This window comes from Pocillopora damicornis, chromosome 13 (assembly GCF_964200805.1).
Source record: "Pocillopora damicornis chromosome 13, jaPocDami1.2, whole genome shotgun sequence".
In the NCBI taxonomy this organism is placed as follows: Eukaryota; Metazoa; Cnidaria; class Anthozoa; order Scleractinia; family Pocilloporidae; genus Pocillopora; species Pocillopora damicornis.
In genome coordinates, this window is record NC_142682.1 from 3455373 (window position 1) to 3467986 (window position 12614).

At 37.5% G+C, this 12614-nt stretch overlaps 1 protein-coding gene across 2 annotated transcripts in view; it reads right to left on the reverse strand.

Moving 5' to 3' along the window:
• LOC113686445 (sodium channel and clathrin linker 1) overlaps positions 1-12142 on the reverse strand; it is a 33771-nt gene extending 21629 nt beyond the window's left edge. For both annotated transcript variants that reach the window (XM_089191156.1, XM_089191155.1), the window contains exons 1-17: positions 11853-12142; positions 10485-10555; positions 10102-10139; positions 9418-9490; positions 8871-8926; positions 8636-8759; positions 8134-8205; positions 7981-8031; positions 7421-7486; positions 6210-6280; positions 5608-5698; positions 5114-5214; positions 4103-4189; positions 3936-4026; positions 3567-3665; positions 2854-2925; positions 603-677 (exon numbers count right to left, since the gene is read on the reverse strand). In XM_089191156.1, the coding sequence (XP_089047282.1) occupies positions 603-677; positions 2854-2925; positions 3567-3665; positions 3936-4026; positions 4103-4189; positions 5114-5214; positions 5608-5698; positions 6210-6280; positions 7421-7486; positions 7981-8031; positions 8134-8205; positions 8636-8759; positions 8871-8926; positions 9418-9490; positions 10102-10139; positions 10485-10555; positions 11853-11904 (1290 nt within the window). In that variant the 5' untranslated portion in view covers positions 11905-12142. The remainder of the gene's footprint in view (positions 1-602; positions 678-2853; positions 2926-3566; positions 3666-3935; positions 4027-4102; positions 4190-5113; positions 5215-5607; positions 5699-6209; positions 6281-7420; positions 7487-7980; positions 8032-8133; positions 8206-8635; positions 8760-8870; positions 8927-9417; positions 9491-10101; positions 10140-10484; positions 10556-11852) is intronic.
• Positions 12143-12614: the final 472 nt, after the last annotated feature.

Genomic DNA, 12614 nt, shown 5'->3' on the forward strand with positions numbered 1-12614 from the left:
TAACGATGGAAAGCGGTAGACCTAGCTTCCTTCGTTTCCCTCTCCAGCGTTCTCTACGTGCTTTTCTTTTTCCTCTCACCCACCCATGGATAGTTTTACCGCTAACAATGGTAAAAAAAAAAGAAGAGAAAACCCCGCGGCGTAAGGGCATCTTTGTCTGCCTTCACAGATTATGTTGAAAAATTGAGCCCGCAATTTCAGAGTTCGTGGTCCGAAGTTCTCGTAAATATTTCCCACCTTTTACATCCGGTTTACTCTTAACCCTTCAACTCCCTAGAACTGATTGTTAATTCTCCCCTCTAGCTGCTACACATTGCCTCGTATATCAGTTACGAGAATTTGGCGTTAGATCAAGATGACAACTTCAACCTGATAAGTCTGAGTATTCTCATTACCTTTTTGCTGGAAAATGTTTGGATGTTATGAGGAGAAGTTACGTGATAATCACTTCTGGGAGTTAAAGGGTTAACTTTCAGGGTTTTTCCAACCCTGGTAGACGATAACTCAAAAGTGGTCTGCTATCCAAGGCAAATATCAGAATTAAGTGCCTTGAAATACATTTTCCTACCATAACAGAGAGAAAGAACTTGGAGAAGCCTCACCTTTTCGAGTTCTTTTTCCACGGCGGCCTTCTCCCTTAGTGATCTCTCTAACTGAGCTTGCTTCTCAGCTCCTTCCTGGAGAAGCACAGATCAGTACAATGTTATGTCCAATGTAACGATAACAGGTTAGCACTTCCATTTTATCATCTAGTTTGGTGTACTTTTAGTGTTTGATACAAATCTGTAATGTCAGCTTTTTTGAGCTGATAAGCTGTCCTTTGGAGTAAAAGCGAAGTAACAGTACGACGCAATTGCATTTTGGGGGAATTCGATTAGAAAAGATACCACTAAAACAACGATTAGAGTGTGTGACATAATCATTATTTCAAGTGGTTGCGTGACGACAGACCAAAAGGAATGTCACACAATAATCATATGTAACATTCGTTTCAACACGCAAATAAAATTTAAAAAACTAAGAAATCTAAACTTAGGAATTAACTCTTGGTGTTCATTTTAAAACAGAGAAAAATAATCCCATCGGGTTAAAATACAAAAGATCTTGTATTTGCTTCACGTGTCAGATCACAGCCATAGCTTATTCATCAAATTACCCGGTCAAGAATCGTACTTATAGCAGAAAATAATCTGTCACTGAAATAGTAGTCTTCATGCGTATCGCTTAATAGCGAGAAAGAAGAAAACTGAAGCGATTTATCGAAACCGACGACCGAATGTTTATAACCGCATTATGCAAATAACTTGACAACGCGTCCGGAAAGAAAAGGAATCGAATACGATGAAAAATGTCCACACATCAAAATCGAAATCGAATTTTGGCCATAACATAACAAAGGAATAATAAGCATGCTCGTAAATTCCAAAGAAAACTGCTCGACCATCCAAACCAACGGAGTACATGACATTCGTGAAATAGTAACGAACAGTAACGAACTAACAATCCTCCTAAATTCAACAGAAAATTAAATTTTAACACAAGCACTAAATTACCGGATAATATTCAAAGATCCACTTCTTGTCTCTTGTGCGGGCCGGAGAAGTTTCCATATCGCCAAAAGAGTGGTCTAAAGACAGTTAGTTTTTCACTATTTCATACCTAGAGCGACTTTACCGCGTCCCTCGCGAAATGTCAATAAAAGGCTTTCAAATACGAGTGGCATGTTTGATGTCATCGGCAAATTAACCGGCTTAAATATTAGCCCGCACAGATTAGTAGAGTTTTTCCGGGAATATTTTAGAATTCTGGACACAGAATAACAAAAATTCTTAAAGGAAAAATGAAATAAAGAAGATAAGTGCAGTAGATGTGTACTTGGAAAAAATAAGTGGATAAGAAATTACATGACTGAGAAATGACCCTTTGTTGTCGGCCAAGACAGTGATATCGCGTAACTATTTTCCGTAAATCAACTCTTAACGCTTCAGTGAATTCATACAATGCAGCTCGTTGTCATTTTCCTTTTAGGGTAAGAAAAAGTGTACAAAGCGAGGGAGGGACCATTTTTATTGCCCTATTGGATGCTGGTGGTAAAAACCACGTAATTTTGTCCGAGAAGACTTTCAGGTGGTACCACTCATGCAACAGAGTACACCACCTGACAAAAAATGTAATTTCCCTTTCGATGTTTCGTCTGCAACCTCAAGGGCGAGGTCTGTCACAACCCAATCACCACAGCCACAAAAATCTATATTTAATTACCTAAACACCGTTCGGGTAATCGTAACGGTTAGTGATCAGAATAAAGGTAAAGTATCAGAGTCATGTTTTTTATTCGATCACATTTGCTCTCTGATTGTGTCCGGGTAAAAAACGGAATAATTTCCTCTTGAGGTATTTTCGCTGGTAACTAATCTATACCACTCTCTGATATTAAAAACTTGGTACAAGCAGCCATTAACCGAATCTGATATTAAGACCAACGTGTTATTGACTACTTCAAAGTAACGGTAACCGAAGGAGTTTAGGAAAATTCTGTGAAAATGATGCCATAAAATTACTATTCAACACGCAATCATAACTGCGCGTGTTTGTAGGATTTCCTAAAAAGAGGTCCACACAGGTGTCTAAGGAGGAGGGGGGGGGGGGTGCGAGATTTTTCTCTAATCATAACCTATAATTTCTTCATGACAAATAGAGGGTACATGCCACTCTACCCGTCCCCTTCCAGCTACAGCTTTAGGGTACAAGGGATAGCCTGCCAATAAAATTTTGATTCGAACTATTGGCAGACAGAAGTTTCCCAGGGAAAGTGACAACGCGACCTCCTTTAATTTGGCACCATTTACTCACCAACTCCAGAAAATGCATCTCCTCCATTAGTTTCTGGATGTTTTTGTTACACTGATTCCGAACAGAATCCACCTGGTAACAAAATCACAGTCAATATGTGAATCGACTAGAACACAAGTAGAAGTTCAAAACTATCTAACCTCACTTTCAAACGCAGGGCAGTTTCGACATCGCTGCATCTCCCGGTATGCAGTGCGCTCGTCATAAACGAATCTAGCACATCCCTTGACTAAACAACAAGTCCTTTATAACTCAGTCCAGCATTCGTCAGCAAAATTAAAACCAGCTACGGTCCGAATCATCACAAGCTTTCTTCGTCCCACCACAATCGTAAATGACGAATGTTTAACATAAAAACGTTATTCAGTTTGTCAAGAAAGTTGGACAATGAAAAAAAATTAGATTTTCGCCAGGGATCCCCACAGGGATATGTAAGTTGAGTCAAGCCATAAATAGAATCATGTGTGACGAGCTCCCAGTTTATTTTTAGTATCAGCAGCGAGTCAAGTAGTCGTGTCAATTCAAAAAGTCAGGAACATTTTTTTATTCATTAAAAATACTTCTTTATTTTTCTTAAGTCGCCATCTTTCACCCTTTCACCTCATCATTCTTTTCACTCCATGCTCCACATATCTCTTAATTTAAAAATTGTATATCAAAGCAGTAAAACAGGCAGACAGTCATCTTTACGTTTAAATTCTCCGTACAATTACCTCTTCTCTTGTCCTTTTCCCAGCCTCCCTGAGAATCTTATTGATGACTTCTTGAAGCCTGCCTACTTCTTGCGTTTTCTGTTGCTCTCGGACAAGGGCCTGGGAATAAACAAAAAAGTTTATCTCTTGAACGCGCAAAGTGAAAAAAAAAGGCGTGCGCAATATTTACGTGTGCAATTGTTATCTTTAAGGAAAGTAATCAACAACACAAAAGTCTCATATACGCAGTCCGTCACAAATTCTTAAACGAGTGTCGATATACTTCACCAACCAGTTTAACATTCGCATAAAAACGGATGAAACCAAATTTCGATTTCAACACGCATTTTGTCATACAAGAGTTTCATGAAGTCATCTTCTATTTCATACCTGGTCTCTCTCAAGAATGGCATTTTCCACCATCTGTACACTGTCTCTGACGTGAGCAATAGCTTCAAACTCACGCTGTTCCTGATCAGAACTACCAAAGAAAAAACACAACGCATTCAGAATAAAGTTCGTTTGCAGTCGTCATGTTCACCATGATTAGCAAGTACCTTCTTTTTTGTAAAACTTCCAATCTTTCTTCCAGCTCAGCTTTCTCTGATCTGAGCCGTCCGACTTCTTTAAGCGTCCCAGACAGCCTACAAATAAAATATGAGGGTTACAAAAATTGCAATTGGAGACTACAGAGTCATTATCCATTCCTAAAAATAAAAATCGTTAAGCGAAGTAGGGGAAGAGAAGAAATATTGAGTAAGTAAAAGAGAAGAAATATTGTGGAAGAACTGAGCATTGAAAACACGACCATCCAGGGGGTGACATTAAAGGGCAATTTTAGTAAAATACCGAGAGACCAGTACAACGACGCAAACGAAATACCCGAAGCACAGGTAGTTGAGCCAATTTCAATTGAGTGTCAGAACCAATGAGGAACCGCTTTTGTCTCGCTAGAGCTGTGATTGGTCAAGAAAACTGCGGCCATTTTTGCAACCAATCAGATACAAAACTTGAGCCAATCGTAAGTCCTTGTCAGTTGCGTTTTCCCGCGCTCGACGCGGCCCTCTCTTTGAACTCTCATTGGCTTCTTGCGGTATTTCCCTTGAATCTGATTGGCCATTGTGATTTGCCTCAATTTTTCTGTCGTAATTGTTTTTTTAAACACTCAATGGAAACGCACATCAGTTTGAACACCCTACAAACAGGTTATTGTTTAGGATACAATAATGAAATAATATCATTCTCAAGAATATCAAAATGTTAAAAGGCGCCCCAAACGGGTAATGTTGTAAATGTCAAAATATTCTTAGCCTTTCATATTTCGTGCATCATTCAACGAAAAGTTTTCCACGATACGGTGAGTAAGAAAAAGGAAGAAAAGTTTCCAGCGGTTCTCAGGCCTAAGAGTTCAGATTGGTTTTGTTGTGACTATGACGTGTTTAGTCGTGTTATTGACTTGCACTGATTCGAAAGGAACACGCTTTTTAAACTGCGTTGTCTGTTGACGCAAAATTATAGAAAGAAATAGATAAAGAAAGAAAAGTACAAGGAAAGTAAAACCATATCACCTCGACTCTAGTGCAATAAGAGTGGTTTGTAGTTGTTCCATTCGAGTGTCGACTTCAGGAAGGTCTTTGTTACCCTCATTTCCTCTCTCTCTCTCTCTATCCTGCAAGAAAACAGCTCGGGTAACATATCAAACTTCAGCTTTAAACGGAAACTAATCTACAATGTGACAACTTTTTCAAGTTATTTTCTGCGCGAAAACTGAAAAAGAGTGCCGTAAGGGAACGGAAAGTGGATCGGTTGGAAGATTCTCAGCACCTTTTTTAAAGTATAATGAACCCATATTAGAATGATGAGTTTCATCTTCATCTCTTCTCAGTTCTGATGGTTAAAAGACGCCCGCAGTCGGGTGCGTTTTGCTCGAGGAAAGAAAATTTTCCGCGGAAGGAAAGTTTTGCGTGACGCAAGGCAAGTTTGATCATCGCAGACTCCACTCAAATCTTCGAGCAAAGGACGCTGCATTCTGAGTGAAGAAGACACGGTACAGAATACCGACCCTCACTCTAATTTGTCCCTCCATTATCTCTAGCGTTCTGCGAAGTTCTTCGTTCTGCGCTCTGGAGTTTTTCAGCTCAGCTTTGCACCTCCTGTCAGAAAACAGAGACATGCCGTTGGGAAAGAAACAATACTGCTTCGCAAAATTAATAATTCTATTATTTGAACAATTTTCAATTTAGCGTCAAAAGTAATTCGAGACTGAAAAAGGACTTCACTGGTTTTTCCTCACTACGCTCTGTGATTGGTCTAGAAAACTCGAGCCTGTCTTTCAATCAATCAGGTTTAAAACAGAAACCAATCACTCATTCTAATTAATTCAGGTACATTGCTTGACTGTAGGCCGTACATGTGATCTACGGGAAAATACTGTTTTGTGCAAGCCAGCTGTGAGAACCGTAAGTACACTCTCATTGTAGTCGGTGGTCAGTTTGACTTTAAAATACACTGGTCCGTTCAAAGATCGTTGTACAGTACTTGTCAACCGATGTGTGGATCGCAAAAATTCCGCAATGCATGAAAAAAAATTTGAAGTTTGAGACTCAACGAATGAAGTTCTTTCAACTGGATTTACACCTGAGAAAGTAGAAATGCTGAACAAACCTGAGCTCATTTCGAACTTCGTCTGTTTCCTGATCTTGGGTCTGAGCTGTGCCGAGAAATTTTTCATGTTCCTAAAAATATGAAAATAATACTCAGAGACAATACTCCGGGACAACGTATACACCAATAAGCTTTTAGTTTAAGACGATAAGCTCTGTTGAGACTTTTTCAACCTCACTAGTATTTTTCTTAAATCAAGTTTCACTCACTGAAGTGGAAATGACAGTTTGTTTGCCTGAAGATTTTAGGCAATTTAGAGCAAGCTGATACAAAAGCTTTCCCTAATTATAAGACCACACGAACAACAAATAATATGTTCTCGTACCATCAGGTTTCAACTTAATTGTATGAGGAAAAAAGATTCGAAATTAAAAAAAACCGACCATTGTATTAACTTTTCAAAACAAGGACTAATTAACGTATATCAAACAATAAACTTGACGCTCACAAATTATTTATTGTTTTGTTCTTAAAGGATAAATATAAATAAAAAGAGAGTTACGACGCTCTTAGTAGAGATAACAAGAAAAAAGGTCCTTTACATTGTAAATGATCGTTCAACAGTATTTTGCAAAAGCACGTTATTACTTTACGACATCATACAGACTAGAATTTCCACCATGTTTAGCCGAAATAAAATTTTGAGTACCAAGGCAAATTTTCGCACATTCGTGAAAGACAAATAAAAATTCTCGTTCCAATTCAAGAAAGTTGGATCCCTTTAATTGCAACCGGGAATCGAAACAGTAATCAAAACACAAAGCCGTTGTATTCCATAAGTGTTACAACTGACCGATTACACGACACGTCTACATCAACCACGAAGGTGATTTTGTTCTGCGTTTGAAACGCTAAAACGAAACAAGAAAAAAAAAGTGTCTGCTACGTTATGTTAGCTTTATTGATACAAGGTTTTAGTGCATGACATCTCACTAAGCCTTATGGTAGCGTTCTCCGCGTGGGGGGAAGGGAGGGTGGAGGTCGAAATCCTAGCCTAGTAATAAGAAGCACTACTTAACCTTCTTGTGACGATAAGGGTTTCAAATGTGACTGATTCAATAAGTATCGTAAACTAAAACCAATTATTGTGTCTAAGTTTTAGAAATGGAAGCAAAATTGAGCCTAACTTCTATGTGACTAGACCTGTCCACAAGGCCCTGGGAACAAGGCTAAATAAGTCTCACCCTCCCCAACTCTTAAAATATTCTCACCATTCTCAACTTTCTGTTTATTGACTGAAGTTCCTCAGCAAATTGCCTGGCTTTGTGAAGATCATTCTAAAGGATTAAGAAAACAAGCCCAAAGCAGATCTATGATGAAGCTTACACCTACAAAATTGTGCACAAGCACAATTAAAAACAGCAAATTGCTGTTTTAGATGTAATATCACTAACATTGCACGACAGCTGATGTTTGACAAATAACATCCCAAACCCAATGCAAGATACAATTCATAAAATTGAATGGACAAACCCACTTTGCACATAATAATGCTGCATTCAGGATATGTTGCTAGGACTGTCTAGACAAGGACTGTCTAGCAATTACTAACTTTGGGCAACTCTTCAATTTACTTTGCTTACAGTTAGGGTTAGGAGATCATAAAACAATACCTTAATGAAGGAGAAAACAACAACAAAAACAACAACTAATTACCAAAAATAAACAAGGAAAGCCTGACTATAACATGGTTAAGGTTCAAATAATGCCCTTGAAAATTCTGGGCTTAACATGACACGACTCCTTTATAAGGAACTACACTTAAAATTACCTGCAGGCTTGTCATAGCTCTTGTTCTTCCCTTCAACTCACCATCTTTTTCCTGCAACAGATAAAATGCATGCTTGCCTCTTTTTAATGAGCAACAAGAGAATTTGTTTGTATAACTTTATAAAAATCTAAGACAGAAGAAGACAGAACAAACCCGTTCAATTTCCTGAAGCTTTTCCAGTTCATTGCAAGCATTTTGCCACAGGTCCACATAGCTGTCTCTTTCCTTGAATGTAAAACAACCAACAAAATTTGAACCTTGGTTAACAGTAATCCTGCCTCTCTAATAGGCCTCCCTCTCAGACAAGCCCCATCACTCTGATATCCTTCCTCTGAGGAAATATAATGACCTCATTAAAACTCTGAGAAGGTTTTTAATAACCCTTCCCCTCTAAAAAGCCCCCCTCTCTAAGAAGCCTGATCTGTCTAATACCCCCTGTAAGAAGTCCCCCTCTATTATGTACCCCCACTAAAAAAATCCCTCTCCCTCCCTCCCCCCGCCTCCCTCTTTCGAACAAGCCCCATCACTTTGATATCCTTCCTCTCTAATAAGGCCCAACTTTCAGGAAGCCCTAAAAATGACCATGCACAGAATAGTTAACCTAGTGCATTACTTAGTCTCGATAGAATACTACCATTGCTGGAGAAATAATTACCTGAGACAGTAGCTGGAGCTGATGCCGCATGTTCTCCATCACTTCTTTCTCAACACCACTACCATCACCTTGACGCATAACATCCATTTGCGCCTCAATGCTTCTTCTTAATTCCTCATGTAACCTTGTTAAAAAAAAAAAACAAAACAAAAACGGTACAACAACTAAGACATTAACAAACCACAATGTGTGTCAGGAGCAAAAGAAGAAAAAAACATCAAAGCTAAGACCACACCTTGTGTTTTCTTGAACAACATGATCTGTCTTTTGCTTCAATGAAGACAACTCTTTCTAAAATCAAAAACAAAAAACACATCAACATTAACAGTTGAAATATGCTTAGGAAATCTAAAACAAAGTGCTTGTAAATCCTGTAAAATATGCATTGGTAATCAACTTGAAACTGACTCAGAGTAAAGTAAAACTATGTTACACAATTTGGAGAGTTGACATGATGATTTCAAATGTTATCTCTTTGCCAGAGCAGAGCAAATGCTAAAAAAGGTTAGCTCTCTAAATCACTCAAATTGTCAGCTTTCCAGATTTGTCATGATAGAGTATCTTTCTTTATCAACCCTTAATCAACTTCTAGCTTTTGAAACTCACTTGTCCCACCAAAACAGCATGACTACTTAAGAGACAAACAAATTAATAAATTCTATGGTTTCCTTATTCGTCATGTTAAAAGACAAAAATGAGTCTTATGACTACAAATCTTTCTTGAATCTTTTACAACCAGGGTTTGGTGCTGCAAGAATTATTTCAATCTGCTTCTGATTTACCTTGAGGAACAAGACCTGCTCCTGAGAACTTTTGATGCTGTTATCATACTCAACTAGAAGAGGGGATAAAATGCTGCAACAAACAGAAAAATATTGAAATAAGCCTTGACATGTTTAAGGAGGAATTAGAAATTTTATTAAAATTTACTTTTAAAGAAAGTCTTTGTGTTTCTAAATTTACCACCTTAAACATCAAGCAGTTACCTGTGGGTGAGAGGGGAGGTAGGGGAACATTATCAGTGGGTAGGATGGAGGGGAATACTAATTGTGGGAGGGAGGGAGAGAGAGGAGAAACACTTCACCAAAAAGACTGGCTGTAAATGACTGGAGAGTAGATATTACAAGCATAATGCAGAATTACATCCATTTGATTTCTCATACTACCATTATATAATAACATCTATGAGGAAAAGAAAACAGATTAGGTGTACTGAATGTAAGAGCTGAAAAACATTGAGAAATAAAGATACAATAATGATTAATTTTAATTATTGCTTGTCTTCTGACTTAGTAGCTTGCTTTCAATTTTAATAATGTTTCAATTGCATGGAGACCAGTCTCCATCAAGTTAGGAAGTCAAATATTTAGTTATGCCTCAGTTATGAAGCATTATCTTCCAGGACAGATGTAGGAATAAGCTGATTTCAGTAACCTTTCATGTTTAACACCAGAATATTTTCTAACCTGGAATTTGTGATCCATGGAGGAAGAGGCTCTTTCTCCTTGAGAAAAAAAGAGGAAAATTTAAAAATTGAAATAAATGATCATAATTATAAAATCATAATCAAATATCTTGCACAAAAGTGTTGAAAAATAAATTAAATAATTTTTAGCATATGCTGTATCACACTCAAACATCTGACCCATGAAGAGTGAGGCTGGGACAAAGGAAATTGGTTTGAATTATGAGAGGATTCCAAAAATATGGTATTAATTTCAGTATATCATACTGTTTGCCTAAGAAGTAAAAATCAGCATTGAATCAAGTTATTGGAAGTTTCAAGAACCCAACTTGAAGGATTCAAGAAATTGGGACTCTATTGTTTATGAATTTTTTTTAACTTTACCTTGACTTCTGGTTCTTTAACAGGAAGATATTTCTTTTGATATTCCTCAAGAACAGCATTTAGTCTCCTCACTGAAAGATAACAATGAACATCAAATCAGCACTGTTTGATTTAAGGCATCACCATAGGGTCTGGTTGTCTAGTTATGGAGTTGTTGACCTACTTTACCTTTCAAAGTGACTTCCTGGTAGACAGGCGCTTATTTATTATCATTCTTAGAGTTGCAATTAGCATATGTCACGTTCTCAGGTGCTAAAAAATGACAGCAGGGCTCAGGCAAAGCAGCCATTTCCCAGACAAGAGAGACTGCTGTTTGATGCTTGCCCACTCTTTTGCTTGTCTCCACTGACTAAGGGCATGGAACAAGCCGAGCTGTGACTAGTCCAAACCACTTGATCCATGGATTTAGCAAAGGATTGGTTCCTTGAGGAGTATGTGGCTGAGCGGTGAGTTTACAAGCCTCTCATTTTGAAAGGTCCACATTTCAAAGGATGAGGACAAGTCACTCAAGAAATTAACCAAGTACCAGCAAATTGACAAGGCAAATTGATGAAATGCCAATAGGTAACCCTACCATGAAATGATAATCCCTAAATGAGGGGGGGGGGGGTGGGAGGGGATTCTGATAGAAGCATGATACTACTGAAATAGGACCAGATGTGAAATGAGAGGACTTCCAGCCACAAGGTGACTCTACCATTCGTAGTTGACAAGAATGATGAAAAAATTATTTTCTACATCATCATTTGCATGTACACTATGTCATAACATATACATAATGATTGGAACAACCATTTGATTTTACATTGATTTAATAATCTAATGACTGGCGCTATCTCTGACAGAATAACGACCTTTACGTTCCGTATAGCATCTTGTTTTCGTGCAGTGCGATCAGATTTTTTTCGATAGATTGTTCACCTAGTAAACAATTTAAGGTAATTTTGTATTTCTACACTGTATTTTCAGAAAGTGTGAAGCTCGTTTACAGTCTAACTGTGTTACTGCTGCAAGATTTTGCTCTAAATTTTCAGAGTATACGTAGTAATTAGGTCGACCCTTCGATACTAATTAAGCTCATAATAAACTTAATAAAGCCTCGTATATCCTGATATCAGCAGTTTTTTTAAATATTCTATCATTAAGCAATAATCTGATGAAATTGTCATCGATTCTGCAAAATTTTGATGTCACTTTTTTGCAGAACTTTCAGGTACCTCAGATCATGGCCATATTTCGCAGAAAGTAATTAAAAATTAAATCTTAACATCAACAGGTGGTCTAAGGAAAGTTTAGTCATGAAACTTCCCTAGTATACGCCAAACGTTCATACTATCTTCGTTTATCTGAATAAACAGTCATGTGTACCTTGATCTTGAAGAAATTTGATGTAATCTTCATCGCGTACTGTAGAACTCATAGCGACGGGAAGGTCAAGGTCGGAAGGGTACAATAGTTTCTCAAAATATTTGGCTAAAAGCCTCTAGAAACTCTTACAGAGACGATCATATTCATTTCCAGTGCAGATGTTATCGAAATTTTTAGGGCATCTTCAATGTGATCAAAGATAAACGACAAAACTTTGTAGTAAACATTGAAATATGCATCAAACTTAAAAAGACGCCATTTTGGTTGGTAGGCTAATCCTCGATCAACCAATCAAAACCAATAGCACAAATAAGGGCTTATTGGTCAGTTTAAATCACCTGGTAGTTTTCTTCCTTACAATTGGTTCTCTCTTAAGAAAACATAACATTTCGAATTTCGGCGGCATAAAGAATGGTTTCCTTTCGTTGAAAAAGTTCCGAAACCTTCTCTTTTACTTTCCATAAACCATTTTTTTAAAATCTGTCCAGGGATACTGAACACAAAAGGGCTTATTATAAATCGAAACTTGGCTCCTTCCCTTTCATGTCTTGTAAAAATGATAATAGTTAAGGTGTTTTTATATCAACATAAACTATTTTAAAGAAATCGCCTCTCGTGGATTAGTCCCTTTTTTAGCGCAAACAGGAGATCAGTAATTAAAAGACACAGTAATAAATGTTTCTGATACTTCGTATTCATTACTACATCTGTAAAATAAAGTTCAAATTTTTAACAAAAAAATCTCGCGGGAAAATAATCAAC